Source organism: Acromyrmex echinatior, chromosome 4 (genome assembly GCF_024713525.1).
Source record: "Acromyrmex echinatior isolate Ae372 chromosome 4, ASM2471352v2, whole genome shotgun sequence".
Taxonomy (NCBI): domain Eukaryota; kingdom Metazoa; phylum Arthropoda; class Insecta; order Hymenoptera; family Formicidae; genus Acromyrmex; species Acromyrmex echinatior.
Window position 1 is genome coordinate 2,897,742 of NC_141855.1, and position 16,663 is coordinate 2,914,404.

At 28.3% G+C, this 16,663-nt stretch overlaps 1 protein-coding gene across 4 annotated transcripts; it reads right to left on the reverse strand.

The window, feature by feature from the left end:
- Positions 1–434: 434 nt before the first annotated feature.
- Positions 435–14,335, reverse strand: LOC105153767 (osmotic avoidance abnormal protein 3). Of its 4 annotated transcripts, XM_087405178.1 has the most exons (11): positions 14,169–14,303; positions 10,636–10,710; positions 10,448–10,519; positions 9,932–10,029; positions 7,444–7,733; positions 5,842–6,318; positions 5,411–5,732; positions 4,424–4,833; positions 3,091–3,602; positions 2,585–2,909; positions 435–1,987 (listed from the first exon to the last, which is right to left on the reverse strand). In XM_087405178.1, the coding sequence occupies exons 3-10, from the start codon at positions 10,488–10,490 to the stop codon at positions 2,587–2,589; spliced, it is 2,475 nt and encodes an 824-aa protein (XP_087261304.1). In that variant the 5' UTR covers positions 10,491–10,519; positions 10,636–10,710; positions 14,169–14,303; the 3' UTR covers positions 435–1,987; positions 2,585–2,586. The 4 variants fall into 4 exon arrangements, with proteins under 4 accessions (XP_087261304.1, XP_087261305.1, XP_087261306.1 ...); XM_087405179.1 differs by lacking the exon at positions 10,636–10,710; XM_087405180.1 differs by lacking the exon at positions 9,932–10,029.
- Positions 14,336–16,663: the final 2,328 nt, after the last annotated feature.

Here is a 16,663-nt window from a genome sequence, read left to right on the forward strand (position 1 = left end):
TGTAGCATGCGTGAGCGAGATATTGATGTATATTATGTAATATATAGTGATGTATAATGTCAATGACACGTAAATCGTCTGTGTGTAATTCTACTTACACTATGACTATAATAGTCTTTAGAATATATCCCCTTAATTATTTTTAAAAAATTGTTTAATACGAGTGCTGGCCTCACACCACAAAAGTGAAGTATTACATTAACAAATTTAACAAGTCATTTTAAAGGGTAGATTTCAATCTTCAAATTCGCACTGATTTGAATAAAAAAAATTTTTGCAAGCCGGGATACTTTATTTTTATGATAAGGTACCATGCAACTTGGATTAAAAAACTGTTTAAAAATATTTAAAGGCACGAATAATATTATGTATAAATATTATAAAAATATTTAAGGAAATATTATAATATCTCAGTAAAAAATTAATTAATCCAGTTTTATTGCTAAAATAAATATTATTGATTATATTTAAGAACATATACAATAAAATTATAATAAGAAAAACATTTCCTCCTGAATTCGAGAATTAATTTCATGATGCTTCGGAAATGGTCATTCATTCTAAAACTGTATCACATCCAAGGCTGCTCTCTGCAATAGTACGGAAGCCATTAACTTCGATAATCTAGAAACACTAAATGTTAATGAATAGCTGTAATGTATTTGTGTTGTCGAAAAGATAGGTATAGTTACGTATAGTTAAAATACTTTTCTTTTGTAAATGAATCTAAAATAATCCTATTTCAACGAAAATAACTTCCAACAGTTGCAAAACAGCCTTTATTAATATACAATATCCAGGTGCTAGTTTATATTTTATGAAAGGTGACAGTTGGTGTTTCCAGCGGACACACATTTTAGAAATATTAAAAACATTTTTAGTAGAAAAATTTCCGGGAAAAATTTTTACAATTATATATAAAATATATATTATTATACATTATGTATACTATATGATTGTATCTAATCATGTATAAAATCATATGTGATTATATATGATTTTACATATGAACATATATACAATATTGAACAAAGAATTTTTTAGGACCATAAATGTAAATCATAACAAGTACGGAATAAATTCCCATGATGGCATATAATTTTATATATACAGGATGTTTTGCAATATCAAATTACTTTTTAAAAGCGTGTTTCTGAGATCATTTTGAGTTGAAAATCTTAATACGAAAAATGTTGAGGTTATAATATTTTTTAAATTAATAGCGACTAATTAAATTATTAACAATTTCGCTAATCATTGCAGAGCTGATATTTTGCGCGCTTAGACATGATACGATAAGTAGTAAAGGTGTTGCTTCATGAGGGCCTTCTCTCAGCAGCTTCAAGATCATATCATACAAAATATACAATGATATTTTTATTAAGAAATTGTTCTTGCTTTACAGAATTTATTTGTACATTATATATGCATAATTAATATTGAAATGTATCACAAAATATTAATTTAATAGCGAGATACTACGACATATATGCTGCTTCATGAGGGCTCTCTCTCAGCAGCTCCAAGATCATATTATATATACAAAATATACAATGATATTTTTACTAAGAAATTGTTCTTGCTTCTATATAGAATTGATTTGTACATTATATATAATTAATATTGAAATGTATCACAAAATATCAATTCATTAGCGAGATACTACGACATATATGATTAAAAATAAATTTATAATCAATTTTATTTAATATTATTTTCAATTTTATTTTATAAGTTTATTTGTAATATATTAAGGAGAGAATCGTTTGTCGAAGGTTATTTTGAAGATTATTTTCAAGAATTTTTTCAAAGAAACCATATCATTGGCATGAAATCTATAAGATCTATTTATTCTATTAAGAACTACGAATTATATCTCTTTTTATCAAATTTGGCCGATCCATTTTATATTATTTAAAAAAAAAGGTAGTCGTTTTTTCAAAATCATTATGTTAGCTGTCGACACGATTCGGGATCTTCCACTGTTCTAAAACAAAGAAATGAAATTCTTTGTTATTTCGTTTATATTTTTGTCACGTTTTGTTTTATAACAAAAAAGAAAATTCTTTGTAGAACTAGATAATATATGGACAATCTATACAACATCAATTGTAATTTTTTGTTTAGTATTTTTTTGATATTTTTGTTATTCCATAAATTCTAATTCACTTATGAAACATCGTAGAGATAGATGAACAGATAAATCAATTTTGGAAAGTTCTTTGTATTAATATTTACATGTCAGGATGTTAATAAATTCATAAAAGTAATAATGGATTACTTTATTTTTCTTTTCTATAATATTTTTTAATAAAAAGTAGGAAAGTACTTAGGTTATATTAAATACATATAGTACATTCTCTGCTACTTATTTTTATTTTCATCCAAGTAAATATTCGAAAATGTCTCATATTTTTAATTAATGTCAGAAATGTTTTCTATTTTAAATTTAATTTTCTATTTTAAATTTAATTTTCTTGAATTTTGAATTCAACAAAAAAAAAATGAGAAAAGAAAGATAAGCGTATCAACTCATTTCTCTACTGAAAGTTTAAAATCTCGAATAAAAGTACAGAAGACTTACTCTTATAATTCCATCTCTTTGAGGCGAACGGATGATTTGAATGGTGTACCATCATGTGGATACGAAGGTAAAGCTTCTAGTATTCTTGGAGGAGGTTTCTTTCTAGTGTTGACGAAAGAGTTATACGTAGAATGGTTAGGTTGCTCATCGTAGACCCAGCCACCGCGTATCACCGATCTGCGCTGGTTTGGGCTGTAATTATTTTCATTAAACATCGGTGCGCTACTCTGCAAATTTAGTGCGTTCAGTTGTAGATAGCCGCTGCCACTTGCGATTGGTCCCGAATCTTCCGATCCTCCTGATCTGCTCAGCCGATTTCCCGGTTCTGTAACAAATTATTTAATCATAACACTCTTTCTATATAACTTTAACAATTTTCCGAAATATAAGTGTATATATTTGTTAAGTGTAAACGACAGAGGATAAGATTCTTTTTGCAAAAAAGTAGTAATACACATATAATATACGTACATATACACATGCGCGCATATATGATATAATCTTACCAAAAGATTTTGCTTCTCTTGCGTGTGCCAAAAGAGTATCCACTCTGCTTCTTCGAAAATAAGTATTCACGGCATTCCAACCCTTTTTTTTCTTTATGTCTTGTCTACCACATTCTTCGTTATTATTATCTTGACCACTCTCATTTTCGTCACTGCTACTATTACTATTATTGTTATTATGATCCGCTTTGGAGGAAATACTGGTGCAATAAAGAATATCCGTTCGCGGAGTGGGAGCGGCCGGAGGTAGAGGTATATGGGGAGACACATCCGGCAAGCGCCATCTTCCTAACTCATCGCACCAGGTTGCCGCCGCTCTCATTACCGCAATATCTCGAAATGGACAGCCAGGACGAAGATAGGGCATCATGAGGTCGCACAATTGAGACGTTAATAATTCTCTCCGAAGAAGTTCGCGACGTTCGGCGTCCCAGGATGCCTGGAGGTCTACTGCCTCAGCTTCTAATTGTTTTACTCGCTTTGCCATCTTTTTTAATGCATCTTCTGTCGATCTGTTATTTTCAATATTAGTAAATTATACACATATATTATTAAAATCAATATTCGTAAATTAGTGATTAAATTTAGTTCATTTTTTGCTATGATTTTTACTAAATAATAAAAAAGCAAAGGAAGGCCAAACGTGTAAACAAATAATATAAGGATAAATAATAATTTATTAGAAATCCTCCCTACTCACTGCAGCCAGTGCCGGATTAAAATTTCTGTCCTTAGGAATTTAAATCATTTGCCACTCATATTCAATCCTCAAACTGGGAGGTTTCAAGCTTGTGTTTGCGACAAACAAAAAAAGAAAAAAAAGAGATTTTCTGTAAAAATTTTACTAGTAGTAAACTTTGCCGCAAATCTATTCATTTCATTCTATGTATATATCGATGATTGCACGGAAAAAGTCGGCCTCTCTCAGATTTCTTTCTGGTAGAACGAAATAGATCGACACAAAGATCGCGAAATTCTGATTCGAATCTAGTGATCGTCGATCGACAATTTTCTCAATCATTTGCGTCTGATAAAAAATGATTATTTTGTAAAAATTTTTATTAAAAATATAGCATATCCTAGGTTAGCTTTCAATGCTAATTCGGCCCTGACTATAGCCATCTTGGATTATAATTATAACACACATCGTTGGATTGTAAAATAGTTATATCAAAGTAAAAAAATAAAACACACAAAAAAATAATGAACTTGTTTAAAAATTGCTTTTAAATAAAATAGAGCAAAGTGAATAAAATTTTTTTGAATTAACTCATGTGATTTTAATTTTCGGATTTATGTCAATATTAAATAAACAATTATTACATGAACTAACCTTAGTTGACCGTATACTTGGAAGACACTATCATTGGCATCATTGGCTTCTAAAGCTCCTGCAAGAGCTTTCAGCTTCTTTCTTCTTTTCTCCCTTCTTTTTTCCAGTTCCATATTACCGATCTCTTCTCCACCGATTGTCAATTTCTCCAACCTTTTTAAAACGTCTTGTAAAGCTGCCTCTCTTTTTTTTCTTCTCCTTTCTATTCGTTCTTTGTCCAACTCATTCATCTCCTGATATTCTTGACTGAATTTTCCACTATTTTTATCATTATTTTTATCATTATTTTTATCACTATTATTCGGCATATTTAATCCAAACTCGTAACGAATTTTCAGAGCTTCTAGCTCCTCTTTTAGTTTCTGGGCTGACAAATTTGAACTCTCGCACTCTTTTCTTAGCCTTTCCACCTTTAGATATATGTACATTTTTAAAAATTATATCTTATATAATTTTTATCAAATATATCAATAAAAAATATCAAACATATTTTAAACACACTGTAATTGTTTTTTATATTATTAATTTCTACACATTAAATAAGAAGTAGAAGATTGTATACAGAATATTTAAAGAATGGATAAGTTAAAAATATACAAAATATAATTTTTTAATTGATAAAAAAATTTTAACAATAATAATAATAATAATTGTACAAAATAAGAGAAAGAATAATTAATAACAACTTATATACATATATAGGGCAAATTTCTAAATTCGAAAAAATGTTTCAAACAAAAATTATGTAATTTAGAAGAAAATAAATACTATTAAATTTAATTTTTGAAAGAATTGATTTTTTAAGATTATCGCCATTTTTTAAATTGCTTATACCTTTTTGTTACTCTTTCATACAACTTTTGTTTAAAACATTTTTCGGTATTTTTTGTACTTTTCGAGATATTTTGATGTAAAAGTTGAAATAGGACACTCTGTATACGTAAAATTAAAATATATAAAAAGTTAAAAGAATAATTATTATATCACCTCATCGGCATACTGTTTCTCTCTCGAGTTTTCTGTCTCTTCGTCTATATCCTTTTGGAAGCCCAGTCCAACGTTTACTATGTCATTGGAGTCAAGCAACTTTTTTAAACGTTGAAGTTCTAATTGATACTGTCTAAGAAGAGCGTCTTTGGGATCTTCATTGACAATGGGCTTATTCTTAATACAACGAGCTCGAGCGGCATAACGTAGAGTGCTGAGGGTCTCTTCAGCATCGATATCGCTTGGACTTACGCAAGCAATCATCAAAGTCCTGGCATTTCCACCCAGGCTATCTCGTAGCAGTCTTGTTAACTTACTATCCCTGAGAAAAAAATGTTCTGCTTTTACTCATATCTTTAATTTATAATATATAATCTTTTATCTGCTTTTAGAAGAAATTATATATACATATAAAAAAATTTTATTTGTACCTGTAAGGAACGTGTCTTCCATTTCCAGCAGCTAACGCACTAATGACATTCCCCAATGCTGATAAGCTCAAATTAATACTGGCAGCTTCTTTCAGACGATCCCCCGTAGCTCCAGTTCTAGTTTGCCTTTCAGATCCAGCTAGATCGACTAAATGCAATCGACCTCTCCTGACAGCATTGCCATTGTCATCATCGTTATTGATGGCAATCGCTTCAAGTGATAAAGTTAAAACAGCATGACTTCTCGAACTAGCAGCGTTCATTTTCGTTGCAGCTGCGACTCTTCTGTGATCACCCTGTCGAACTAATACGGCGCATTCGGTCGCGTCTTTGACAGTGACCTCGCGCAATCCACCCGCGACGTAAGTACCTTTCGTGGGATCCTCTTTTAGTGTCAAAGTTTCGCCAGTGTCGTCTTGTAACAAATCTCGTAATCGCTCGTTATAGATCTCGAGGTAGCTCAATAACGCTAAATATCTGAACGTATATATACAAAGTGTAATAAGTATCTTTGAGGAAAAATATGCGGAGTGTCTCAGGCTTTATCTTTCCCAACCGAATATCTTTATCTTTCTCAAAACCGTTTTAGAAGAAAACTTTTAAACCAAAAATTGTATAATGTCTAAAATCATAGCTATTCCTCTAAAGAACGGAATGATTGGCTAGTTTCATAATATCGATTATAACGTCGGCATAAATCGAGTCGTGTAAACGTATAATAGTCTATGTTATTGCCATAACTTTTATATGAAAAGCTTTCTTCAAAAACTTACTTATATATAGGTTCTGAGATATTTGATTAGAGTTAAAGTGAGACTCTCTGTATCTCTAATGTATAAAATGTAATCTCTAATGTATAAAATACTTTTATATTTTCCTTTTAGAATTAAACAATTTTGAAATAATAATACAAGGCTTAATTAGAGTAGCAACACGAATAATAAAATGAAGGACTATGAATCAAAGCTACATGTTAGTGTTAAATTATTAAACAGATATATCTTGAATCTCTACATAATAACAAAAGTTTTGACTTTTATTGGTTTACTTTCAATATTTAACAATTCCATATATCAATAATGTTTAAATCGATAAAGTAGTGTAAAATACAGCAGTCAAAAATAAAATTAAAAATGTTACAAATTAAAACGATGCGTAAAAACGCTCTTACTAACAATAAATGGAATTTGCACGTCTTATTAAAGGTGTAATTGAAGGGCGAACGAAGGTTCGAACGACAAACTATCTTAGGTGAACGGTTAATAAATATGCAAGACTAAAGTCATCTTGTTATTAATATGTAAAAACGTGAATTGATAATGAGATTTTTTAAATATAAATTGTCAAACTAAGACAATAGTTCATATCCACATATCGTAATGCAACGGAAAGAAGCTCATACAATTTAAAACTGTTTCGCAATTGAAAGTTATGTGGCTTCTTTGTTGTAAAATGTTAAATCAATAAATTTCGTTAAACTTTTATATGAGCTGTTTTCATTGCTAATTCTTTCCGTATTTATATGAGTATTTGTCTTCATTAAAATGGAATATTTTGTATTGTGTATCTTAAACTAATTTAAAAGTTTAGGAGAATATATACCTTGTTTCTGAACTGGCAGTGGAAGTCGCTTCAAATAGATGTTCCAATGCACGTTCGATGAATCCTCGCATTGTGAACGACTTTCCGCAGCCAGTTTGACCATAAGCAAACACAGTGCCATTGTAACCTTCTAAGACAGCCTCGACAATGACAGAACCTACATTTTCATAGACCGACTCTGTTGTAGCAGATGGACTGAACGCGGCGTCAAATTGATAGACTTTTCCACTTCCACTGGTAGCATTTTCCAATGTGCAGGATTTCGTCAATGGATCGATTGTCACTATATTCTGTAATAAACATACCAGTATGAAGCGCATAAGAATCGATGTAATCGATGTTTGTTAATAATCACTATATAAAATAAAGAAGAGAAAATTTTGTTGAAGAATTTTTAATAATGTAGTTTTAATAGAAATTTTTAATAAAATTTTAATAAAAGATAATATAATTTAATAAAATTATAATTTAATGGAAGAGTTTTAATAAAGACATTAATTTTATTAAAGACTGATGTCAAGTCTCCATAGACAGTGTTCTTCAAATCTCGTACACTGATTATGATCCAAAACTTGCATTAATTAAAAGCTCTCGTCAAGTGGATTAATCCATTTGCATTATAGTAGTGTATATATTATATTAGTTTTATATATATATATATACGCTCTGGTGATACTACCAGAAAAATTGCGCATATATATATATATATATATATATATATATATATATATATACGCGCAATTTTCCTGGTAGTATCACCAGAGCGTATATATATATATATATATATATATATGTGTGTGTATGTATATGCGCTTTTACATTAAGTGAATAATACGCGAATAGACAATCTAGCATCTGACGTATATCATGTGATAAAAATATAAATAATAAGTGCGTATCCGACCGCCTAACCCAATTATATTAACAAAAATCGAACGACATTGAACACTAAATATAGAATGTAATATTTTGATCGTTAATAAAAATATTAGATGCACAATAATAATTTTCTTTCGTTTGGATGAATGTTGTTTCATTGATATATATATATATATATATATATATATATATATATGTGTGTGTGTGTGTGTGTGTGTGTGTGTGTGTGTGTGTGTGTGTGTGTGTAGTAAAAGTATAGAAGTTGTAAGTATAATACTGTAAGTGAATTACGTATTATGGATTATAATGACGTATGTCATTGCATAAATTATTCAACAAGAACACTATATGCACGAGCACACAGTTCTTTTCCATTTTCTGTTTCTTTAGACAAAATAGTTTCATAAAAATCTGAACTCCTTTTTATTTAGAAAATATTTACTACAAATCAAATAGTGAGATAAATAAATAAAAAATTATTTTATTTTGAGCTAAAAAAATCTTGAAGTTAGGTTTTATAAAAATTACTATTTTGTTATATATTGAGATATATTGATTTTACAAATTAATTAAATTTCTTTTCCACAATGAAAATACATATGCTAATATATTTGGTTTGATTATTTTATAACAAAAATAGGAAAAAATAAAGAAATTATAGATTTTCTTATCGATTTTTATTCCAATACAACGATTCAAGTTGCTAATTTACCAAAACATTTATTTTGTGGAAGTGTTATACATGCATATGCGCAAAGCAGAGTCAAGTGAATAAATGAGTAATAATGAATTATTATTAGAATTAAGTTTAGAAGCCTAATTTAAAAAATTACTTCTTTTTACAAATTGTGCGCATGTCATAGTGATGTAATATAATATGTATCTGTATATAATAATGTGTCGATGACTCATAAATCGTATTGCTTGTATAGTTAATCATATGTGCATATGTCGCATTTAATCGATAAAATAACGATGCCGTCGGAGTTTAGTCACTATGTCAGCATTCCCTTATAAAGCATTATATATTATAAAAGTAACGAAAGTAATTCATATAAAATCGTGATTTTTTTTTGCAAAATCTAGAAAATATTTATACTTATGTAGTCTAATTAGTAATTCATAGGAAATTACAATAAAAATTTATTTTCATTTTTTTTATTTTTTGAGTGCTTAGTTTTCAATAAATAATATGGTCAAAGATGAAATTTATGCTATTAGGAATTATCATAAAAAGATGAAATTTAAATTACATGGCTTCTCATAATTCTGAAGCACACAAAATATATTGTTAAAAATGTTAATTCAGTAAGTTAATTTAGTATTGTTATATGACATCCTTTAAATTTGAAATATATACATATAATAGTTGGAAAATAATTTTAAAAAATTCTGTAGTCAAGACATTAAGAAATTATGAAAACTGTAGTTTTTAAAATACTGTACATTTATGAAATTATCATAGTACATTAAAATTCTTCACGCGAATTACACGATTTTCTAAATTCGAAACGTGCATGGCAAAGTGCTGCTGATCGCGTGAGTCGCAACGTTACTAAAAGCAGGAAAGTGTGACGGTATGTATGTGTGCATGTATATATGTACATACTAGGAAAGAGGCTATGTCGTCGTTTACAGGAAAGATGTTAGAGTAACTTGACCGGACTATCGATTTGGCACATATTCCATTCACCATCGATAAACAGTCTATAAATGTAGTACCGTTTGTATTACACGCAATTGCCACATGATGTTATAACGAACAAAATGCAATTTTTGATCTATTTTCTACAAATTAAATTTAACGTAAGTTAATTTTCTTAATTTGACTATTCGAAATAATTATCAATGCCACATTTTCTGCTGGATAATATCCGGTTTATCAGGTAAAAGTAATATCCGATTGGATTATCCGGTATCTGGCCGCAAAAGTATACCTACGTTTATTCGATATCCGGCTATCCGATAAAATTACTGTCACACTTCAGTACATCCATTAATATAGGCAAGTAATAACTACATATCTTTATTGATTACAAATTAGCGCTTTTAAATATCAAATTTTTCGGAGAGTGTGTGTACCTTTTTTTATCTTTTTTAAAAAAATAATTTTTTGTTTACATACTTGACATCCTTGCTGCAATTCTTTGTTGGACATAGGCCGACATCTTACCGCCACTTTTACGGATTCGGACATCTGGAAATAAAAGAAAATTGTTTTTAATCCCTTTAATATCTATTAACTGTAACGAAATATTTATTAATTTATTTTTAATGTATAAAGTAAAAGTAATTAATGCAAAAAATAATTACTTTGCTATAAAATATTTGATGTTGATGAGAGGATCAGCCTCTAATGATCTTGATGTATGTTATCGAGGTCATAATCTTGAATAATATTTAAAGATTTTAGCCATCGATCGTTGTTTATTAAAACGTTATTAGCAAAAAAATTAAAAAAATATATCAGTTTGTGTTATTACTGAGGAAGTAATTTGTTAATACACTACACGTATAAGTTTCACATTGTACCACCCCTTTGAAAAATTTTAATCTAATAATGATCTGAAAAACGTCCAATGGACGTGGTATGCTATTTGGGCAGCAATTCCTGCATAAATTCCATGTATTTTAGTGGGGATAAAAGTTTTCCTAATTTTAATATTGAGAATAAAATCCCAGGTAATAGGGATCATCTTCTCCCCATCGTGGGATATTGGAATCAGAAAAATAATTTTATATTAATATATGCGACCATTCGTGTCTTCAGTTTCTTTTTCTTAAAGTATTAGAAATACATAATTAAATAATGATCTATATTCTTTTTCTAAAAAAAACTTTGGCTTCTAGAAAACTAATTTTGTGCGTTGTCAGTTCGCATTCCTGCACTTCTTCCAAGAAGAACATTTCGGAAATTTATCTTAAGATACGAAAGACTTATCGTGCGTAGAGTATAATTTTTCCTACAGCTAAAAGTTTTTATTTTTTTTTTATTTTCTATTAATTCTCGTTGCAAACATTTTTTGATTTATTTAAAAAAATGAAAATTAAATGATTTGCGTTGAATAAATAATATTTAAAAAAATATATATAAAAATATAAAATTTAAAAGTATTAAAATAAAAATGTAAAAACATATTCTTTTAGTTGTTAATTTTCTTAGTTGTAATTTTTTCAATTTAAAAAATATCGTTTTTTTAAGTTACTCCAATTAAACTATGGAATACTGATACTTAAACAATTTTCTTTATTGATTTAGAATATTTACTTCAAGATTTGGAATATACTTTTTCTTGAAACATTTTTGTTTCATAGTTTCGTATTTGCATATAAAAAGTGCAGTTTTCTCATTTTACCGAATACAATTAATTATAACATTTATATACAATTATTTATAAATATACAACTTTGCAAATATCTTTTAAAAATGTCAAAATATTTGTATGAATCGTTTAATAATTTTTATTTGTGAAAGCGACAAAAAACCTATTATGTATAGTAGTAAAAGTGACAAAACGATTATGCATATTAAAAGTTAAAACCCTTTAATACATTTTGAAACTTGTCTGAATACATATGTAAGTACAATTACATGTTATACAAGCATACTCATGCGAATAAGAACGCAATATACCTATCGCAATCAGACGATTTAACCTTAGATTCAAGGTTAATTCATAAAGGTCGACTAACATAAAAGAATAAAATATCCAATAACAAGACTTTGAAGCAATATTCTCTCTTGATGAGTAAATATTTTATAATTTACGTTTTATATACTAAATGTCATACTATAATTGATGGTTTCCATTGATTAGACTTATAATCACAGTAATATGCCAGTAATATGCCAAGTTTAACTGTCTATTCGTTATGGTATTTCGCGTACACACAACATTACAAATGCTTTTTCATATAAAAATTGCATCATTTCGTATAGTCATGTATCATGAATTCAGAATTCTATATCTGATAATTTGTAAACTTTTACAATATAAAAGGTTAAACATAAATAATGATTTTTTAAATTTTTATAATTTTGATAATGTTATTACATAAAGAATTAAAACATAATTTTAAATTCTTTATGCAACAATATTACATCTAACGGACTTGCAAATATATTTTGAGATATATTAAAAACGGTATAACTTCATGAAATATGTATAAACGTTGCTTTTTTTACATGATTGCATTACTTAGATAAATTGAGATCATAAAGGGTAGATACGTCACGATCGCTTGACCGAATAAAGCTTAAAGTTTGACCTAGTTATTCGTTACACAATATTGCTATTATTCGCTTGAAAAAAGACACCGAAAAAGTTATTCATAGTTATGGATTAATTTTGTGAATTACAGACAATTATTGTAATCTCTCTTATATTATAAATGATGTACGTATATAAAATTGAGATTGATTCATTAATTAATTTACATAATCAATTTTTCTCTAGAAAAAATTTGACTGCATGCCACTATTTTAGAACTCTTTAATTATCAAATAAAAACCTTAAGAAATAAACCTTTTACAATTTTAAAAAATTCTAAATTAATTTCTATTAAATTCTATTAATTTCTGCTATTAAATATTTTTTCTTATTTTTTGTTTGTAAAGATTTTAATAGATTCTTTTTGTCCCTTTAGTAGTTTTTCTAGTACATTTTGTTTTTCTATTATAAAATTAAAACACTTTGTATTTTATAACAAGGACCAGATAACTGCCAGGATTGATATAATTTCTTCTTAATATGTTGTTTAATACAAAAATTTGAGGAAACAAATCTTTTTATATTGGCCCAATTAGAGATTTAAGGGATGATAAAAATCTTCAAAGCTTGGGGATGAACGAAAGAGTAACCACTTAATGTAATTGTGCAACAGAGTCTTCGAAATTATTAAAATTCATATGAAATCTCTATGTATGATCCGATAATTACATATGCATCCACGATAAATCATTGTATAATATTAAATAAATTCGTATATTTTACCAAATGATTTCATATGTAGTGAACAAAATTATTTGTAATCAGATGAAATCATATGAAATCATGTAATCTGTGGAATAATATTTCAGTGGTTACCTCCTTGGGAATGAAAGTATTATTAAAATATTAGATTTTTGAAAAATTTTAATATGTAGCTACAAAATATATAAAGAAATCAAATATAAACAATAAACATTAACATTTTATAATGTGGTCTACAATGGTAATAGCAATAATGGATGAGACTGCAAGAATAAGAAATTGATTAATCACAGTTGAATGTGAGAAGAATAATCGACTGTAATTAGTCAATTTCTTACTCTTACAGTTTCATCCATTACTGGTACTGCCATTGTAGACCACGCATAAGAGTAAGAAATTGACCAATCACAGTCAACTATTCTTCTCACATTCGATTGTGATTGGTCAATTTTTTACAGCTTTATTCCACTACTGCTATTGCCATTGTAGGTCACGCATAAGGTTGCTTCAAATCTCAAATTAAAAAAATATGTGTCTTTCAGCTTTTTGTGTTTAATAATATATTTCAATAAGAATCAAATCGGTTCAGAATAGTTATGACAGGTTTTTTATCAGACATATTTCACATTGTAAAATATAAATAAAACTTTATTATTAATCCTGAATCTATCTATAATCCTGAAATTAAATCCGCCATTTATTAACATAAAAACTAACAAGAATTATGGCATTCTGTATAAAAACTTAAATTTTATTCGAATTTATCAAAAACTCAATCTGTAAAAATGTTCTATATCTTGCAAAATACATTCTGTGCTTTATAAACTAAAAACATATTTAAATATTGATCTTTCACAGTTTATTGTCACTTACACCGTCGTTGAACGTGTCCTCTCTTAATTTTATATTGGAAAACGGAGAGACATGACTATTCGTCACAAATTCGAATCGAAATGGACTTGAAACGACATACGACAATGCGTATGGAACGACGAGCACGTTTAGACTGACGATGTCGCGCATGTCGCAACGTCGCGACGCCGTGACGTCTCCTTCGTGGCTTGTATTGAATTCGAATCGTTGCAGCAGCGCGCGCGTATTTCTATGTTCGCTTTGATTGGTTGGTTAATAGCCGCTGCAGTTCAAACTCGTTCATAAAATTAGTTTATTTTAATCGTACTTTTTCTTTTTATAGATACTGAAAATACAATCGATAGATATTGAAGAATATAGAAGAGAATATAGAAAAAAAAGGAAAGGAAAATGTTACGAGAAACATAAAGGAAATATATAGTGTCATCCAGATCGAACAAAATATTGTTAGAAGCGTGTATTGGCGGTGATATATAATAAAATTTAATTTAAAAAAAATAGAAAATTATAGAATTTGTAGATAACATTTTTTGAATACATTGTTATATACATTGTCATTAATAAGTATTAAGAACAATTTGAAAATGTCGATAATATCGTGTTTTCTGAGATCTTAAAATCTACAGCTGCGAATATAGAAATCCAATAAATCCTTTGTAGATTATTTTATCTTCTGTCGAAATTACACAGTCGATAAGTAGGTTTATCTATATTTACGGCGGCAGATAATTCTAATTTTAAGGTCTATTTCCATTCTATTTATAATAGACGGTCGGTAAATATAGTATTAGTGTAATAGCATAAGACATAAGGTAAATGCCATAATTAAAAAATATTAATTAATATATAATAATAAAAAAATAAAAAAACTCTTTTGTTTACTTTCTTTTTTGATAATATAGCTATGTATATACTTAGATCGTAAAATAAAGTTACATTTTTTTTATAAAATAAGTTATTTGACGGATCATGATTATATTCACTCAATTTTTAAAGATTGTAAGAAAGATTTTGATATTAGGGTCGATCTTATACCGATTTTAATAATCTTAACATATACATTTAACATATTAATTTACATTTCAAACATATAACATATTCCGTTGTTCTACTAAGCTTTCAATCATACTTATTGTATTGTAATACTCACTAATTATTATTACTGTAAAATATTACTTTTTACTTTACAGCTTTATACTGAAGGTGGCTCAAATTGGGACCAAAACGTTTGTCATACATTATTATCATTAATATATATATATATATACCTATATAATTGTCACACACTATTATCTTGTATCGACTAATATTGGCTCATATTTCATTAATAATTATAATTTATTTGTTTGAAGCTTAATTATCTTATATATTGTGTCTTTAAATTCTAATAAAAGATAATAATTGATCATTATTATTATCAACAAAATTAATTGTAACATTTAATTAATTTTATAATATAATAACGTAAATAAAATTTTAGACAAAAATGTCGATAAAATAAGTATACCAAAATTTAAAAAGTAATATCATAAAAATCCTTCTAAATAAAAGCGGCTAATTAAAAGAGAAATGCAATAAATTTTATGTGCACAATGTGTGCATCAAAATATTACTTATAGTACCTTTGGAAAAGGGCGAAAATATTCAAGTCTTGCACGAATGCTTTAAAACGGTCCTGATTCCAACGTGAAAGATGCATTGATGTATTTCGCAGAGCGGGTGGCCTTGCCACGATTGGCCCGGCCGCACCGGTGCATCGCGCACAGCTCGCGCACCGCAGTGCACGGCTGCAGTCGAGTCATTATGCAGGTACTGTTGCCTGTCGTTCGCCCACGACCACAGACCGACGTTGAGTGTTGACTGTCGCCGGTGTTGACTCCCAGTGCACTTGCATCTCGACGCGATCTCTGCACTTGTCTTATCGCTGCATCGGTGAACCACCGAATCTATTATATCATACTGGATGTGATTTTCGGTCTATATGGCAATACGATGGACTATTGTTTCACCCCGTCGTGTCTCGCTTTCTCGCTATATGCGCTCATTAATTTTTCGATCATGTCAGTTACATACAGAGTGCTTCTTTTTTATTGAGCATAATAACTATTTAATTTTATAATTGCTGAATTGCATTGAAACATTGTTTCCTTATTATGTGGAATACTATCTTGTAACAAAAATTATTTTAAATCAGATTTTAATAATGTTTTCTCGTCGGTTCGAAATAATAAGAAAACTTTACAAACTATTCCTGGATTCAATTTATTAAATAATAAATTGAATTAATATACATAAAATTAAATTATAATAAATTTATGCAAAATTATTATTATGAAGATATTCTAATCTTATTTTAAAAGAAATGATGACAGATTTTGACAGTGAATATTTAGTATTTTTATTCTAAATTTACAAGAAGAATGCACATTACAGAAATGCGGATGCACAAACATATTTTAAGTACACCATGAGATGATTGAGTCCAAAGACCTCGT